Source organism: Balaenoptera physalus (assembly GCF_965194825.1).
Source record: "Balaenoptera physalus genome assembly, chromosome: 2".
Classification (NCBI taxonomy): Eukaryota; Metazoa; Chordata; class Mammalia; order Artiodactyla; family Balaenopteridae; genus Balaenoptera; species Balaenoptera physalus.
The window spans coordinates 2,761,289-2,777,702 of NC_138883.1; the positions used below are offsets into that span (position 1 = coordinate 2,761,289).

At 49.5% G+C, this 16,414-nt stretch overlaps 1 protein-coding gene across 4 annotated transcripts in view; it reads left to right on the forward strand.

The window, feature by feature from the left end:
• Positions 1-16,414, forward strand: part of CDC42BPB (CDC42 binding protein kinase beta) — a 112,415-nt gene that overhangs the window by 77,473 nt on the left and 18,528 nt on the right. For all 4 annotated transcript variants that reach the window (XR_014260910.1, XM_082450970.1, XM_082450971.1 and 1 more), the window contains 11 exons: positions 502-744; positions 2,622-2,732; positions 3,972-4,216; positions 4,321-4,426; positions 4,797-4,921; positions 5,375-5,480; positions 8,024-8,172; positions 8,496-8,590; positions 10,452-10,531; positions 14,087-14,176; positions 14,475-14,552. Coding sequence is in view for 3 of the 4 variants with exons in the window: in XM_082450970.1 (XP_082307096.1) it covers positions 502-744; positions 2,622-2,732; positions 3,972-4,216; positions 4,321-4,426; positions 4,797-4,921; positions 5,375-5,480; positions 8,024-8,172; positions 8,496-8,590; positions 10,452-10,531; positions 14,087-14,176; positions 14,475-14,552 (1,428 nt within the window). In the remaining variant the exon portion in view is untranslated. The remainder of the gene's footprint in view (positions 1-501; positions 745-2,621; positions 2,733-3,971; positions 4,217-4,320; positions 4,427-4,796; positions 4,922-5,374; positions 5,481-8,023; positions 8,173-8,495; positions 8,591-10,451; positions 10,532-14,086; positions 14,177-14,474; positions 14,553-16,414) is intronic.

Consider the following 16,414-nt stretch of genomic DNA (forward strand, 5'->3'; position numbering starts at 1 on the left):
GCTGCTTCGAGCCGCAGGCCAGCAGGTGCCACGGTGACCGAGCAGCCCAGTTGTCGAGGGATCGGCTGCAGGGAGCAGATTGTTTTTATACACTTCTTTACTTTGATTGAAATCTTAAGCATTTTTGTATATAATATGTTCTTTTCTGATTCTGCTGGGTTTAAGTAACTAGATTGGTGACCAGATTCATGCTTCATCTGCTTTTGTGATTGTGTGGATGACACAGGGGAGAGGTCGAAATTCCCGAGCCAGACTTGCCTCTGCGAGCAAGCTGCTCACATCATAGGAGGGTCTCACTGGTCTCAGGTGGGCTTCTTCAGGCTGCGCTGGGACAAACAAAGGGCTCTTTCCAGGAAGGTCAGTTCTCGGGGCTGTGGCTACAACCTGTAACCAGATCTGCTGTCACTTTAACCCCTTCACACAGTGGAAGACAGCGCTTCTCGCCTTCCCGTCCTTGTCAGGCAAACGTAAACCATCTGCAATTTAACTCTTTGTGTTCAGCAATTGATTGAGGCTTCTGAGCGGTTGAAGTCCCAGGCCCGGGAACTGAAAGACGCCCACCAGCAGCGGAAGCTGGCCCTGCAGGAGTTCTCAGAGCTCAACGAGCGCATGGCCGAGCTCCGGTCCCAGAAGCAGAAGGTGTCCCGGCAGCTGCGGGACCGGGAGGAGGAGGTGGAGGCGGCCGTGCAGAAGATGGACGCGCTGAGGCAGGAGGCCCGCAGGGCCGACAAGAGCCGGAAGGAGGTAGCTTCTCGGGGCTTCGGGGGGTGCTGGTGGGGCGCCTGGGTGACCCCAGTAGAACAGCTTTGGGAGCTTAGGCTGCGTCACGTAAATCACTTGAACATACAATGGATCTTAAATTTCACGTGAAGCCAAGTAGCCGCTTTGCTAAGCGTTTATTTTGTAGCTTTCAGCCCTTGTTACCTATTTGTGAAGTTACTAAAAGAGGTTCCTGTAGTACTAAAATTTTAAAGCAGAATAGAGGGTATTCATGAACAAGAAATACCATAGAAACACGTCATGACGTGACGCAGCATGGCTTCAGGAGACACGAAGGCTTCTAGGTGCGCGACGCCGGCTGCCCCAGAGCAGCGGTCCTGAGACTGGCTTCGGGATCCTTGACACTCAAAAATCACTGAGGGCCCCAAAGGGCTTTTGTTTGTGTGGTTATAGGTCTTAATGTTTACCATGTTAGAAATTAAAACTGAAAAAATTTTCAGTGTAACAACAGACTCATTACATGTTAACATAAATAACATTTTTATGAAAAGTGACTAGTTTTTTAAAGTATAGTGAGAAGTGTGGCATTTTCAACGTGCTTATGCCTTTCTTTAATGTCTGACTTAATAGAGAACACCGGGTTCTCGTATCTGTTTCTGCATTGTCTGGAGTGACGCGCTTTTTTGTATAATGTACATGAAGAGAGCCCAGCTCCTAAGGTAGGGACTTAGAAGGGGAAGGGCCTTGCAGACCCTAAAAGGGCCTCAAGACCCCACTTTGAACTGCTGCCCGAGATGATTTCAAACATTCTACTACCAGCAGGCAACATATTTCCCACAACCCTTCCTTTAAAATTCTGTTAGGGTTTACTCGGTAAACTGAGTGGGAGGGCCCAGAAGTATATGCTCTTGTTCCTTTTGTGTTCAGGGCTCTTTGTCCTTTGGCCTCAAAATGCCTATTTGTTTTCTTCTTAGACAGTTGATTTTGCAACCCCAGTACATTTGTAGTTCTAGCCAACTGTAACTCTTTGTAGTGAACCCCTAATTAAGCATGACCGTTCCAGTTCTGGGTGAAATGATACTGTGTCTGGGGTTTGCTTTAAAATGACTGGGGAGTAGCCACGCAGCTGAAGCAGGCCCAGGGTGCTACCTCTTGACGCCGGGTCATGGCACATGGGCATCATTATACCACTCTATCTACTTTCATGTATGTTTCAAATCTTCCATGAAAAAAAAAATGAATCTGGGACTTCCGTGGTGGCGCAGTGGTTAAGAATCCGCCTGCCAATGCAGGGGACACGGGTTCAAGCCCTGGTCCGGGAAGATCCCACATGCCGCGGAGCAAATAAGCCCGTGCGCCACAACTACTGAGCCTGCGCTCTGGAGCCCGCGAGCCGCAACTACGGAGCCCGCATGCCACAACTACTGAAGCCCGCGCGCCTGGAGCCCGTGCTCCGCAACAAGAGAAGCCACCACAATGAGAAGCCCACGCACTGCAACAAAGAGTAGCCCCTGCTCACCACAACTAGAGAAAGCCCACACACAGCAACGAAGATCCAACACAGCCAAAAATAAATAAGTAAAATTAAAAAAAAAAAAAAAATCTGTATTCTACAGGTATCGGAGTATTTGTTTTCCCAAACTGGTATCTTTTCTTGAAATATAGTTTCAAAGTATCAATTTAAATTAGAATTTAAACTTGTTTTATTACTAACCAGCCATTCCAGTTAAGTCCTGAAGTGTTTTTCTCAGCCTTTACTTTGTGATCAAAATCTGATGAAGAGCAAAGAATTACAAAGGTCTGCCAGGGTTTCGTTCGCTTAGACTTCCTTCTGGGTAAAGGTCTAGCTGCCGCGGTGGAGCTGGTTTGTGCTGATAAAAAGCGCTGTTCTCCTTCCTTAGCTGGAAGCTCAGCTCGAGGACGCCGTGGCCGAGGCCTCCAAGGAGCGCAAGCTGCGTGAGCACAGCGAGAACTTCTCCAAGCAAATAGAAAGTGAGCTTGAGGCCCTCAAGGTAGTGCTCGGTTAGGTCTTTCTTCTTACTGAGAGAGCAGACTCTTATCCTTAGCGGCTGCTGGGCGGGAGCCACCTTCCGACAAGACCCGGCGTGGGGCGGGGGCGGGGCCGGCGGGGGCCGGAACGCGATGTGAAAGCTTATGGGAGCTTCTCACCTTTAAAAACCGGGTTCCTTCGTTTCTTGTGTAAATGTTTCCAGCAGTCTGGAGCCAGCCCTAGCAGACTGACGCCTCGTGCTTTCTCTGTGTCTGGGTTTCTAAACTCGGTGGAGCCCGCTTCTGGAGAAGCTTGCAGCCCATGTCCTGCTGCTGACACTGCAAGAGCCGGGCTGGTGGCCGGGGGCCTCGTCCAGGGCCAGAGGGCAGTGGGGTGGCTGGGGAGGGGCGGGGGAGCGGGGGAGGGCCCTAGTGGCTCCTCATGGGCTTGGCGAAACTTCAGCTCCGGGACTCCACTTTCTGAGCCTGGGTTTCCTCATCTGTGAAATGCAGACGATGGGTCTTCTCTCGCCCTCACACCTGGCCCGTCCCCCCAGCACACATCCCCGAGGTGTCAACTTCTCCCCGTCGTCTTTGCTTCCACGGGCAACACCTTTTGCCTGGACTCGGCGGCCTGTGACTGCGTCTCCCCGTCCCTTTCTGTGCCCCCTGCGGTCTGCTCTCCACACAGCAGCTCGTTACACCAGAGTCAGAGCTCGTCAGGTCATTAGTGCCCTCTGACGGCTTCCCGCAGCGCTCGAATAACCCTGACCTCCTCCCTTGTGCCCCCCGATTCCTCCTGTTCTTCAGACACTTGCAGCTTGTCCCCCCACCTCCCTCTCTCAGTGCCTCTGCCCTGGCTGAGCCCCCACCTCCCCCGTGATGAAGACCTTCCTAGCCTGATGGCTCACTTCCCACGTCACCACCCCGTGTGACCCTGTTAGCAGGAGGGTGCCTGGCACACGGTCAGCCCTCCAGAGAATACTGTTGCGTGAATGAACGGACAGCGTGAGGAGACCTTGAGGACCATTCGTGTCAGAGTGTGAGACGGGGCCTCTGGGTCCCAGGCAGATCCGGGCTCACCCCTCCCAGGACAGACGCCACTCCCCGCCCCAAAGCCTGCCCTGCAGCTGTTAGAAGGATCAGTGTCCTTTGGCAGGGCAGAGGAAGAAGTGCTTGCAAGTGTCTGCTGCGGTTGGGGTGATGCCTGAGCCTCGAGGAGGGCACAGAGATTTGTAATTTATTCCAACCTTTATCTTCAGATGAAGCAAGGAGGCCGTGGGCCAGGTGCCACCTTAGAACATCAGCAAGAGATTTCCAAGATAAAATCTGAGCTTGAGAAGAAGGTCCTGTTTTATGAAGAGGAATTGGTGAGACGCGAGGCCTCCCACGTGCTGGAGGTGAAGAATGTGAAGAAGGAGGTGCACGACTCTGAAAGCCAGCAGCTGGCCCTGCAGAAGGAGGTCCTGGTGCTGAAGGACAAGTTAGAGAAGTCCAAACGCGAGCGGTGAGTCCGCACAGCCCCGCGGCGTGGAGGCCTCGGGCTGAGCCGGGCCCGGGGAGGAGCGTTGGCAAAGTCAGGAACCCCTAAAACCTCTCCCGCCTTCTCAGGCACAGTGAGATGGAGGAGGCCGTGGGCACAGTCAAAGACAAGTATGAACGAGAAAGGGCGATGCTGCTTGAGGAAAACAAGAAATTAACTGCTGAAAACGAAAAGGTGATTTAAAGGATCTGAACTGTCACTTTGCGGATGCTGTAGTTTTTTCAATCTTGAGTCTTAGAAGTTTGGTATTTTAAGTATTTTAATTTTTAAATGAAATAATATGTTTGATCTTTTAAGTGGGATGTCTTCATTTGGTTACAAGCTGCTAATTACCTGAAACCAATAGCTCTAATCACTTTGATGTTAAGATTCATATTGAAACGTGACTTAAGTTAGATATGATCAGAAAGTCCACATTGGAAAATTCGTTTGGGAAACTCTCATAAGGATTAAAGAAAACTTTCAAAATTCAAAAGAACTTGTAGTTTTCATAACGCTAAGGATGCCCAGTAACGAGTTGTGTGTTACAATTGTTTAATTTCAGCTTTGTTCCTTTGTGGATAAACTCACAGCTCAGAACAGACAGCTGGAGGATGAACTGCAGGATCTGGCAGCCAAGAAGGAGTCGGTTGCCCACTGGGAAGCCCAGATCGCGGAAATCATCCAGTGGTACGTGCACGGCAAGCCCCGCGCTGCGGCCCAGCTGGCGCCCCCGTCGTGGCTTCCCCAGCTGCCACCTCCTCCTTCACACCTCACGCTGTGTCTCTGAGGTCTAACCCTACAGATCTCGCCTGTTTCCCCCAAATCGGTACCGTCTGGGGGCAGCATTTCTGTCCAGTGATCATGACATTGGACTGAAGGTGGAGAAACAGCACCACCAAGTCCCTGAGGGTGTGGGTCGCGCTGGGCCGCCCCGCGTGTCCTGGCTGAAACAGAGGCAGAGCTTCTGGGAAGCACGGCTGCACGAAGGCCCAGGAGCCCCAGAGAGCGAGCTGGGACTGGCCTCCCCTAACGGGGTGTGGGCTCGTCATGGGTGACGGGGGGTGACATGGCATTGGGCCGCCGTGTCCTGAGGAGGGGTGGTGGGCACCTCTCGCTCACGGGATGGCCGTCCCCCTCCAGGGTCAGCGACGAGAAGGATGCCCGGGGCTATCTTCAGGCCCTGGCTTCGAAGATGACTGAAGAGCTCGAGACGCTGAGGAGCTCCAGCCTGGGGTCAAGGACACTGGTAGGTCTGGGTCTGAAATGCGCACTTGTGTTGCTGGGGGGTCATCAGTGGCTCCAGATGTGAATGTGCAGGTAATTCAGTGACGTGGGAGGTTTCTGTGTGGCTAGCATCTTGTCAGGCATCAGGAGATCACAGATTACTTTGATACCATTCATTCATTTAGCAAATCACTGTTGAGTAGCAGGCTCTGTGCACAGTCTTAACTTATTAGCAGGACGGGATTCCGCCGTCAAGGAGGTTTGCTTTATTAGTGTGTAGATCTGTCCGTCTGTCCAGCAGTCTGTGTGACTCTTGAGCGCTGGGCTGGTGGTGCTGGTCCCCATGCAGCAGCTCGCACCCCCTTCTCTCCTCCACCATTTACCGTTGTTAAAATACGCATGTGTGAGTTACTTTGTGAATAATATACAGAGTAAGAGTAAAGGTGAAGAGGAACAACTTCATTAGGATTCTGGCTAGAATTAAACTTAGTGAACGCACAGTTTTATTCCATGTTTAACTGGTTTGAAGGTATATTTATCAAGGTGGGGGGGCCAGTACTTTCGGGTGGACTGAACTGCTGGCCCCTGTCCCACAGGGCCTGGAGCACGTGCGGCTTGTAGATGCCGAACCTCAGGAGTCCGTCTCTGATAGGTTCCAGCTCATCCTTGACCTCTCGCTCTTCTTGCGCTTCCATCACCAAAACACAATACATTTTTTGTTTTGTTTTTATATATTTATTTTTGGCTGTGTTGGGTCTTCGTTGCTGCGCACGGGCTTTCTCTAGTTGCGGCGAGCGGGGGCCACTCTTGGTTACAGTGCGCGGACTTTTCATTACGATGGCTTCTCTTGTGGAGCATGGGCTCTAGGCGCTCGGGCTTCAGTAGTTGTGGCTCTAGAGCGCAGGCTTAGTAGTTGTGGCACACGGGCTTAGTTGTTCTGCGACCTGTGGGATCTTCCCGGACCAGGGCTCGAACCAGTGTCCCCTGCATCAGCAGGTGGATTCTTAACCACTGCACCACCAGGGAAGTCCAGAACACAATACTTTTGAAAACATGGACAGCTCATAATTTTATTGAAGGAAAAAATACCGCTGTGTTCTTTGCTCCACAATTGGAAAACATTTTCATTTTTACATTTATAAACACCAAATAGAATGAGCAGTAAGTTTTTTTGTTTCTATTTTTTTCTTTTCTTCCAGTCATGTTTACAAGTACACTGGCATTTATAAACTGCATTAAATAAAGTTTGTGCACAAACCTCATAAAAGATGAAAGAATATGTCCTTTTAGCAAAATGGGATTGTTGAGATTCTTTTTTTTATTTTTTTTAAATTTATTTATTAATTTTTGTCTGCGTTGGGTCTTCGTTGCTGTGCGCGGGCTTTCTCTAGTTGGGGCGAGTGGGGGCTACTCTTCGTTGTGGTGTGGTGGCTTCTCGTGGCAGAGCATGGGCTCTAGGCGTGCAGGCTTCAGTAGTTGTGGCACGTGGGCTCCAGTAGTTGTGGCTCGCGGGCTCTAGAGCACAGGCTCAGTAATTGTGGCGCACGGGCTTAGTTGCTCCACGGCATGTGGGATCTTCCCGGACCAGGGATTGAACCCGTGTCCCCTGCATTGGCAGGCAGATTCTTAACCGCTGCACCACCAGGGAAGCCCCCGTTGAGATTCTTGTTGCAAAATACAGTGTGGATAGTTCTTCGTGTTGAAGGCCTAACTGGATGAGAATGTCCTTAGAAGTGTATTGTCCTTAGAAGTGTGTTGTCTGTTCACTTATCCATTCTTGAGAAAGTTCCTCTAGGATGTGGTCCCCTGAGCCTTCTCTCAGCTTATCGGTCCCGCTGTCACCGCTAGATGGAGCCCTGCTCTGCTCCTCCGTACCCTCTCTGATTGTCCACTAATTGTGAACCATCTCTCTCACTCCGTTTTCTCTCTTTCTTGTTATGGAGGAAAAATGAAAAATTCTTAACCGTATTCAGTGAAAGCCTAAAAAAAAGTCTACAAGATAATCTCTCCAGATTTCTCTTATGCTCTTGAAAGTTGGTGAGATACATCAGGTAGCTCAATAAGAAAATGGAAGAATGCTGTCCTCAAGCTGGTTTATTTCACTATGACTTCAACCTTCTAGGTCATTCCATCATTCCTCCTTTCTGTTATTATTTTAGTCTTTTATCATAGGTAGGAATAATTGATGAGTAAGGACATAGTTACTAAGATGATGAAATAGCAAAATGTTTCAAGACGTAGGAAAAATAAGATAACTGTGATCCTAGACTGTAACTTAAATTTGTAAAAGAATGTAGTGGAGCCATGTAGAAATTACACTATAGGATCAGTTTTATTCTTAAAAAAAAAAACCTGTAAATTTTATTCTTTAGAAGACCTCTAAGAAAGAAGTCACAAAACTAAAATTGGATCCCATGGACTTTAATAACATCTGAGAGTTGATACTTAAATATAATAAAAGCTTAAGATTCAAAGAAGATGAAGTACTTATTTGTTAGCATTAATTTTGTTAAACAAGTAAATACCTTAAGAATGTATTTTTAATATTTGAACCGATCTCTACAGGATCCCCTTTGGAAAGTTCGCCGTAGTCAGAAGCTGGACATGTCTGCACGCCTGGAACTGCAGTCAGCTCTAGAGGCGGAGATCCGGGCCAAACAGCTCGTCCAGGAGGAGCTGAGGAAGGTCAAGGACATGAATCTCTCCTTTGAAAGGTGCCTGCGGGGCCTTGGGCCACCGGGGGGGCTGGCGCTTATTCGGTGTTCAGTTAGACCTGGGTGCACGGGTATGCGTGAGCACTTCACCTCCTGGGGGCTGTGCTTATTAGTGTTTTCAGGAAAAAATGAGAGCATGAGAGTCTGCAGTTTTGAAGTGTATGAACAGGGGAACTTGTCGTGCCTGCCCTGCCGCTTTCCCAGGCACCTGGGTTAAACACCCTCCCTCCCCCCACCCCACCCCCAACATCTTGACACTCTCTGAGCCAGCACAGAGATGACTTGGGCTCTGGGCACTTAAAGCTGTTTATTTTTTATTTTAGCAAACTAAAGGATTCCGAAGCCAAGAATAGAGAATTATTAGAAGAAATGGAAATTTTGAAGAAGAAGATGGAAGAAAAGTTTAGAGCAGATACTGGTAAATTAGAATCAACGTGTCTGAATTTTCTTTTTTTTTAATTTATTTTTGGCTGCATTGGGTCTTCGTTGCTGTGCGCAGGCTTTTCTCTAGTTGCTGAGAGTGGGGGCTACTCTTCATTGCAGTGTGTGGGCTTCTCATCGCAGTGGCTTCTCACTGTTGCAGAGCATGGGTTCTAGGCACGCGGGCTTCAGTAGTTGTGGCTCGCGGGCTCTAGAGCGCAGGCTCAGTAGATGTGGCGCACGGGCTTAGTTGCTCCACGGCATGTGGAATCTTCCCAGACCAGGGCTCGAACCTGTGTTCCCTGCATTGGCAGGTGGATTCTTAACCACTGCGCCACCCAGAGAAGCCCCTGAATTATTTAAATATAAACCTTTTTTAATGAAATGGTTTTATTTTAGATTTCATTTCTTTTAGGTTTAATAGTTTTTAGTTACATAAAGAAAGCACTTAGCATAATTCCAAAGTCCAAATTCTGAAGTAGAGTTTGTTCAAGGATGCCTTCTCCAAAGGTAGCCACAGTTTTTGGTTTATTCTTCCTTTGTTTCACCTTGAAAATGTAAAGCAAATACCTGTACCTGTATAATTAGACAGTTGTGTCCCCCATGACTTCACAAAGGCCTGCCCTGCTCTGTTCTGTGCTCGGGCGAGGCCACAGCCCTCAGCTGGTCCCGGACCCTTCGCCCAGCACAGCACAGCACCCTGCTGGGTGTTGGGCTGTTCTGGTCTCTTGCTATCACAGAGTGCTGCAGTGAGTAGCTGTGTGCATATAGCGTTTCCTATTTCTGTCCGTGCATTTTGGGGATAGATTTCCAGAAGTGGGATTGCCAGTCAGAGGTCAAGCGTGCATACACTTAGCCTCGACAGTGCTGGATTCTGCTCCGATGCTTGTGCACTTGTGTCTCCACCGCAGTGCAGGCGAGAGTCCCTGCCCCAGAGCCTCGCCCACAAAGTGTGATCTTACTCTGAATGGGTGAGAAGTAGCACCACATTTGCATTTTTTCTTATTATGAGCAAGATTGTACATCTTTCCATATGTTGGAGGGCTATTTGTATTTCTTATTCTGGTGACTTATGTATCTGTGTTTTCTGCCCATTTTTTAAAATTCAAGTTGTGGCTTTTTCTTAATTTTTAGAAGCTTTTTATGTATTGAGGACTAGAACCTTTTGTTTGACAGAAGTTGCAAATATTTTTCCTAGTTTGTCTTTTGTCTTTGTTTATGATGGTTTTTTGCTGTTGTTGTGTTTTTTTGTTTTGCCAAGTGTAAGGTGTTTTTGTTGTTTTTTTAAATTTTTGTGTGTCAAATTTATCAGTTTTTTCCCTTTTTTGAGTCACAGGGCAATACCCCCACGTCCCCAGTTGCCCAAGTAACTCACCCATGTCTTCTTTTGACGCTTGCATAGTCTCACTTTTAACATTTAGATTACTGACCTATCTGGAATTTACTATGATGTACAGTTTGAGGGGCGGACCCCGTTTTATCTTTTTCCTGTGGCTAGTTAGTTGTGCAGTGCCAGTTATTAAAAAGTTCCCCTCGCTACTGATTTCAGATGTGAGTCTGATCATAGATGAGATTTAATTACCAAGGGCCCTGGGGGCTGTTCCTGGATTTTCTGCCCTGCTCATCGTCCATGGGCGAGACCCCCTGATTCTAATTAGAGAGGCTTTAATGAATCTGCTTTAGTATCTGGTAGGTCTCCTCCCCCCACCCACCCCCTCATTTTTAGAGATTTCCGGATAGTCTTCCTCGGTTACTCTCTCAGATTTATCATTTAACTGACAGAGAATTGATACCTCGATGATACTGAGTATTTGCGTCTTAAATTTTTTACCTTGACTAGTCTCGTTTTGTTCTTACAGGACTCAAACTTCCAGATTTTCAGGATTCTATTTTTGAGTACTTCAACACTGCACCTCTTGCGCACGATCTGACGTTTAGAGTAAGTAATTATTTTTTTAAAGTGACAGATGAATTGATGACAAGTTAGACATTGCTTACTGTGATTTGACTACCTACGGGGCCGCAAACCCACAGTACATTGGCCCCTGGCAGTTTAGCTCAGCTGTGCCGACCCTGCAGTTGACCAGGGGCTAAACATGTACGGTTGGAAGCAGTTAGGGTGTTTGAAACGTTCACAGAGAGGCCCCTCAAGTTAGGTGGAGGGTTAAGAGAGTGCTTGGCATCTTCCGGGAGGAAGTCCACACCGGCCTCTGCCTGTGTGCTGAATATTTCAGGCAGTTTTTAAACCACAAGTTCTCACGCTAAAGAATGAGCCGGTCGTGTTCCCGTTTCAGTACGGTGTAGCCTCGCCGGGGCGGAGGTGGGTGGCTTGGAAGAACAGTCCGGCCCGGGCCCCTGTTGCGGTCCTGGTGCTAGAGTTCATCGCCTCTGCTCAGGGAGACCCGACCCGCGCAGGAGGAACCCAGAGCAGCCCCTCCAGCTTGGGGAGCGGCTGCTGGTCTGAGTGGATCCCGCTTCCCTCCTCTTCCGTGGCGCATTCTTCACATCACTCCGTGGAGGCAGGACGGTCTCTGCAAAACTGCAGGGATGGGCCCTTCCCAGCAGCCCCTTGAAGCAAGCCGCAACGGGAAACTAGTGAAGGGAAATCTCATTAATGGGACTTCTGATGTGTTTGCTGTTGCTTTTGTTTTCTAACTTTTTATTAGAAAATTTTAAACCTGCAGGAAAGTTGAAAGAATAGTACAGTGAACATATGTATCTCTCACCTGGCCTGTTGCTGCACTTGCTTTCTCCCCCTCTCCCTCCACACGCACAGGGCCCTTTTTCCCCGGAGCTATTTGAGCGTGGGTTGCAGGCATCATGACCCCTAATACACTCAATACTCCAGCGTTACTTTCCTGAGTTGAAGACGTTCCCCTGCGTATCCACAGTGCCGTCACCGCGCGGGGACGGTTTGCACTGATGCCGCAGCGCACAGCTGCCTTCCCTCCTGCTCAGGAGCCAGAGCTCGTGTCTCTTTGGTCTCCTTTAATCTGGAGCCATGCCGCTGTCTCCCCCACCCCCACACTTTGTTTTTTATAGCATTGATATTTTTGTAGCGTCCAGACCAGTTGTCTTGTAGAAGGCCCTCCACTCTTCCTCTTGATTAGATGTGGGCTGAACGTCTTGATGTGAACTCTACGCGGGAGGTGGTGTGTTCTCCCCGTGAGCGGAGGCCCGTTTGCTCAGCGCTGGGGACGCTAAGCTTCTTGACCCTTCGGTGGAGGTGGTGTCTGCCAGGCCCCGCCCTGGGAAGGGCCCCGGGAGCAGTCAGCGGTCACCGTGGGTTAGCGGACGACCGTGATCCTTGCCTAGATCAGTTGTTAGAAAATCCAGGCGGATCTGTTGCCCCCACCATTCTGGGCACACACCTGTTTACATTCACCTGTCAAGAGGGTTTTTTTTTTTTTAAACCAGTGACATCTTATTGTTATTTATTTATTTATTTATTCATGGCTGTGTTGGGTCTTCGTTTCTGTCTGAGGGCTTTCTCCAGTTGCGGCGAGCGGGGGCCACTCTTCATCGCGGTGCGCGGGCCTCTCACTATCGCGGCCTCTCTTGTTGCGGAGCACAGGCTCCAGACGTGCAGGCTCAGTAGTTGTGGCTCACGGGCCCAGTTGCTCCGCGGCATGTGGGATCTTCCCAGACCAGGGCTCGAACCCGTGTGCCCTGCATTGGCAGGCAGATTCTCAACCACTGCGCCACCAGAGAAGCCCCCAAGAGTGTTTTTTGGGGCTTCCCTGGTGGCGCAGGGGTTGTGAATCTGCCTGCCAATGCAGGGAGGGGGGTGGCGGGCAGGACAGCAGTGGCTTTTCTGTAAAACTAGTGGACAGAGTAGCAATCCATGTGGTGGCAGGTGGTTTCTGGCTCGGGCCTTCCATCTCCGTGGGCGGCCGGCGGAGCGGTTTCAGTGGCGGCGGAGGTTATGATCTCTGAACCTTATCCTGTGTAGCCAGCACTCCTGCCATTTTCATGCTTTAGTCCCTCACTAGCCTGTGATTTAAGTAGGAAGGACATTTCCTGATGGAAAGAAGAAAATCCTTGGTCAGAGTCTGAGTGTGCTAGGAGGGTTTCCAGACATGAGAAATGTCTGATTGAAGCTTCTCTTCCGCTTTCCCCATATTAAGCTTGCTGTTTATACTAGAAATGTTTGCCGCAATGAGTGAATCAGTGTATTTTCACGCAAGTTTTTATTGGGTGGGAATGATGGTTTTGTTCCTCTCGTCTGTCGCAACCGAGGACTCTGTCTCCTCCTCCTCATCCTGTCTGCCAGCCTCTTGGGAAGAAGGAAGTCACTGCCGGCGCCGCTCCCCGCTCCCCGCACCCTCACTCACGTCAGCACAGCGGCACTGGATGTGCACCTCTCCTCCTCCTTCATTTGCATCCTTTTGATTAATTAACCAACTAAATGAAACTAGTGGGGCTGTTACACGGCTAAAATTAAATTACTTAATGTTCTTTTGCCCTTCATTTATCTAAAGATGGAACTGTAACTCATTTAACATATTTATGGGAGAAACTTGCTTATATTTGTAGCTAATTGATCTAGCCTTTCCCTTGTGAGTTTGCTTACAAATTCAAATATTGGAGTACACAGTTGTGCATGTGTTTTTTGTGTATGTGCTGCCTTCCCATCTGAATTTGGCTCCTTAGACAGCAGCCTAATTAATTCCAGCCATTGGAAAGTGTTTCTCTGATTTGGTTCAATGGGATTTCGATTCGGAACACAAGATAACAGCTGTATACTGCTCTTGTAGGCACCTACCCAGCTACTTCTGTGTCACATTTATGAAGCTTTGTAAACTGTGTATGTGCATCTGTGTGAATCGTAATTGCTGGTGATGAGGAAACGTTAGAATCAGGAACACTCATGAATGTGAAGTCATTTTTAGGTGGTTTTAGAATGCAGCTTGAGCTTCAAATTGTGGAAGTAAATTGGGAATCTTGAGTTATCAGAACAGAACATTGCTTCCCTGTGTCATAAAGCTTCCAGGGAAATTCCTACTTCTGGTCACAGGTCCATAGACCTTTTTTGACGTTAGTATTTTTTCTCAATCCCTGAGTTGAGGTTATGGAGCACGTGGCTACTTGATCTTAGGGCTCCTGGGTGCAGAGTAAAATCACTGCTGAGTGACCTCAGAGGGTTGGCAGCTCCCGTTCCTGCCCTTAAATGGCTGGGGCCGGAGGATGGGGGGGTCCGGGCTGCAGTTGGAGGGTGAGGCCTTTGGCGATCGTCGTGACTTGTCCGAGGCCACCCTCCCACGCGGTCGCCACCCCAGCCTTAGAACGCCGGGGGCAGAGGCCGCAGAGAAGGTAGGACAGCTGTGAGTGAGGTGGGGTCCGTGGCGGGACGTACCAGGACTAAGGACCGGTGCTGGGACCTTAGGTCCCCAATGAAATGCACTTTTTAAATAAAGAACATGTAGTTAGAGTCTGAATTCTGCAGAATAAGCTCTGTTATTCCCACACTATTTCTCTGCCTTTGTTTTCACAGACCAGCTCAACGAGTGAGCAAGAAACACAAGCTCCAAAGCCAGAGGCGTCCCCACCAGTCTCTGTGGCCGCAAGCACAGAACAGCAGGAGGTGAGAGTATTGCCCTGTTGACGCCCCGAGAGCCCTGGGGTCTGCCCCCTGCTCCCACATCCACGCGCCTCACGGGCCCTCGAACAGAAGCTGCCCTGGTGCCTCACAGCTTGTCACTCCAAGCCCGGCTTGTGTTTGAGAATTACTGTCAGTGCATCAGCCAGATGAGGGCTGCTTTGACAGGTGTCTCAACAATGTAGTAAATTAAAATGCAGGACTGTTCATTATTAATCAGTTCTGCTGTGTAAGAGGCGTGCTGAGCTATGACAGTGCTCACCTGTCTACTCTTGTCCCCCAGGACGTGGCTCGGGCCCCTCAGAGGCCACCCACCGTGCCGCTGCCCACCACACAGACCCTCGCTCTGACGGGACCAAAGGTAGGAGGGACCTTGCTCTTCCCCGGGGGACCTTCTCAGATTTAGACAACTTTTGTGTAAATAAGATGAACTTAGTATTTTCACATACACGGTAATGTTTTGTTCTGAGTAGTGTGTAATCCAGAAAGCATCAGGACCGTGTGTTTTCTATACTTCTTTTTTTCTTTTTAATATATTTAATTAATTAATTTGTTTATTTTTGGCTGCGTTGGGTCTTCGTTGCTGCGCGCGGGCTTCTCTCTAGTTGCAGCGAGCGGGGGCTGCTCTTCCTTGCAGTGCGCGGGCTTCGCATTGTGGTGGCTTCTCGTTGCAGAGCATGGGCTCTACGTTCACGGGCTTCAGTAGTCGTGACACGCGGGCTCAGTAGTTGTGGCTCGCGGGCTCTAGAGCGCAGGCTCAGTAGTTGTGGCGCATGGGCTTAGTTGCTCCGCAGCATGTGGGATCTTCCCGGACCAGGGCTCGAACCCATGTCCCCTACATTGGCAGGCAGATTCTTAACCACTGCGCCACCAGGGAAGCCCCCAGACTCATGGTTAATTTTTATGTTTAAATCTTTGATCCATCTGGAGCTTATTTGGGATTGAGGAAGGAATTAGGAATCCATATTTATTTTATTATAAATGACTAGTTGGTTGTTCCAGTACCTTTTATTAAATTAACCCTGCCAACTTTATTATATGTCTTTTTTTTTTTTTTTTTTTTTTGGCTGTGTTGGGTCTGCGTTGCTTCATGTGGGCTTTCTCTAGTTGCGGGAGCGGAGGCTACTCTTCGTTGTGGTGCGCGGGCTTCTTATTGCGGTGGCTTCTCTTGTTGCGGAGCACGGGCTCTAGGCACGTGGGCTTCAGTAGTTGTAGCATATGGGCTCAGTAGTTGTGGTTCTCGGGCACTAGAGCACAGGCGCAGTAGTTGTGGCGCACGGGCTTAGTTGCTCCGCGGCATGTGGGATCCTCCCGGACCAGGGCTTGAACCCGTGTCCCCTGCATTGGCAGGCGGATTCCTAACCACTGCGCCACCAGGGAAGCCTGGCAGGCGGACTCTTAACCGCGGCGCCACCAGCTGAAGCCCCCTGTGTTTTCTTGATTAAACCAATGAGACATGAATGCATTTTAATGGGCTGATTTCAGAGTCTAACCTCCCCGGCCCTCTGTCTTCACCCCCAGACCGCGTTTCCTCGTCCCCTGGTAACCACTCTGTGCTCAGTGTCCATTAAGTCCCTTCTCCACATTTGTTCCCATTCATCTGGCTGCACTTTGAGCCTCAGAGAACCACGTGGTCTATGGGAGGCACTTCTTCCTCAGCGTGAATGGAATTCTGCTCAGTGTGCAGCTTCGTAACTTGTCTTTTTCGTAAATGTATCTTGAAGAGCTGTGCCGTCAGTACGCACGGGTTCAGCGTAGGTCATGGCTTCGAGGTGTGACAAGGCCCTGGTTTCAAGCTTAGCAGGTGTCTGGCCTTACGTACTAGATGTTTTCTTTTCTTTAATGTAGACACGGTCTTTTTTAAGCCTTCAGTCACAGGCAGCCATGCCAGCTAGAGACAGGGGGCTTGATTTTGTTTGAGACCAGCTAACGGCTTAGCTTTTGGAGTACGATTCTCGTGGAGTCAGGGGTCAGACCGCTCTCTGGATTTTGTGTTGGTCACTCCCTTGCTTCCTGCACACGGTTCTGCGTCTTCACGGGCCCCTGAAAGGAATCCTTTCATTTGCCGTGTTAGGCTTCACAGACGCTGGCTGGGCTTCTCACTCCATTGTCCGTGGCGTCCTGTGTCTGTTCTCCCGACAAGGAGCACTGCGTCTTTCCAGACTCCTGCTGGGAGGAACAAGCTGCTGCGGGTGGCAGCCCACTCCAGAACATGGCCCAGGC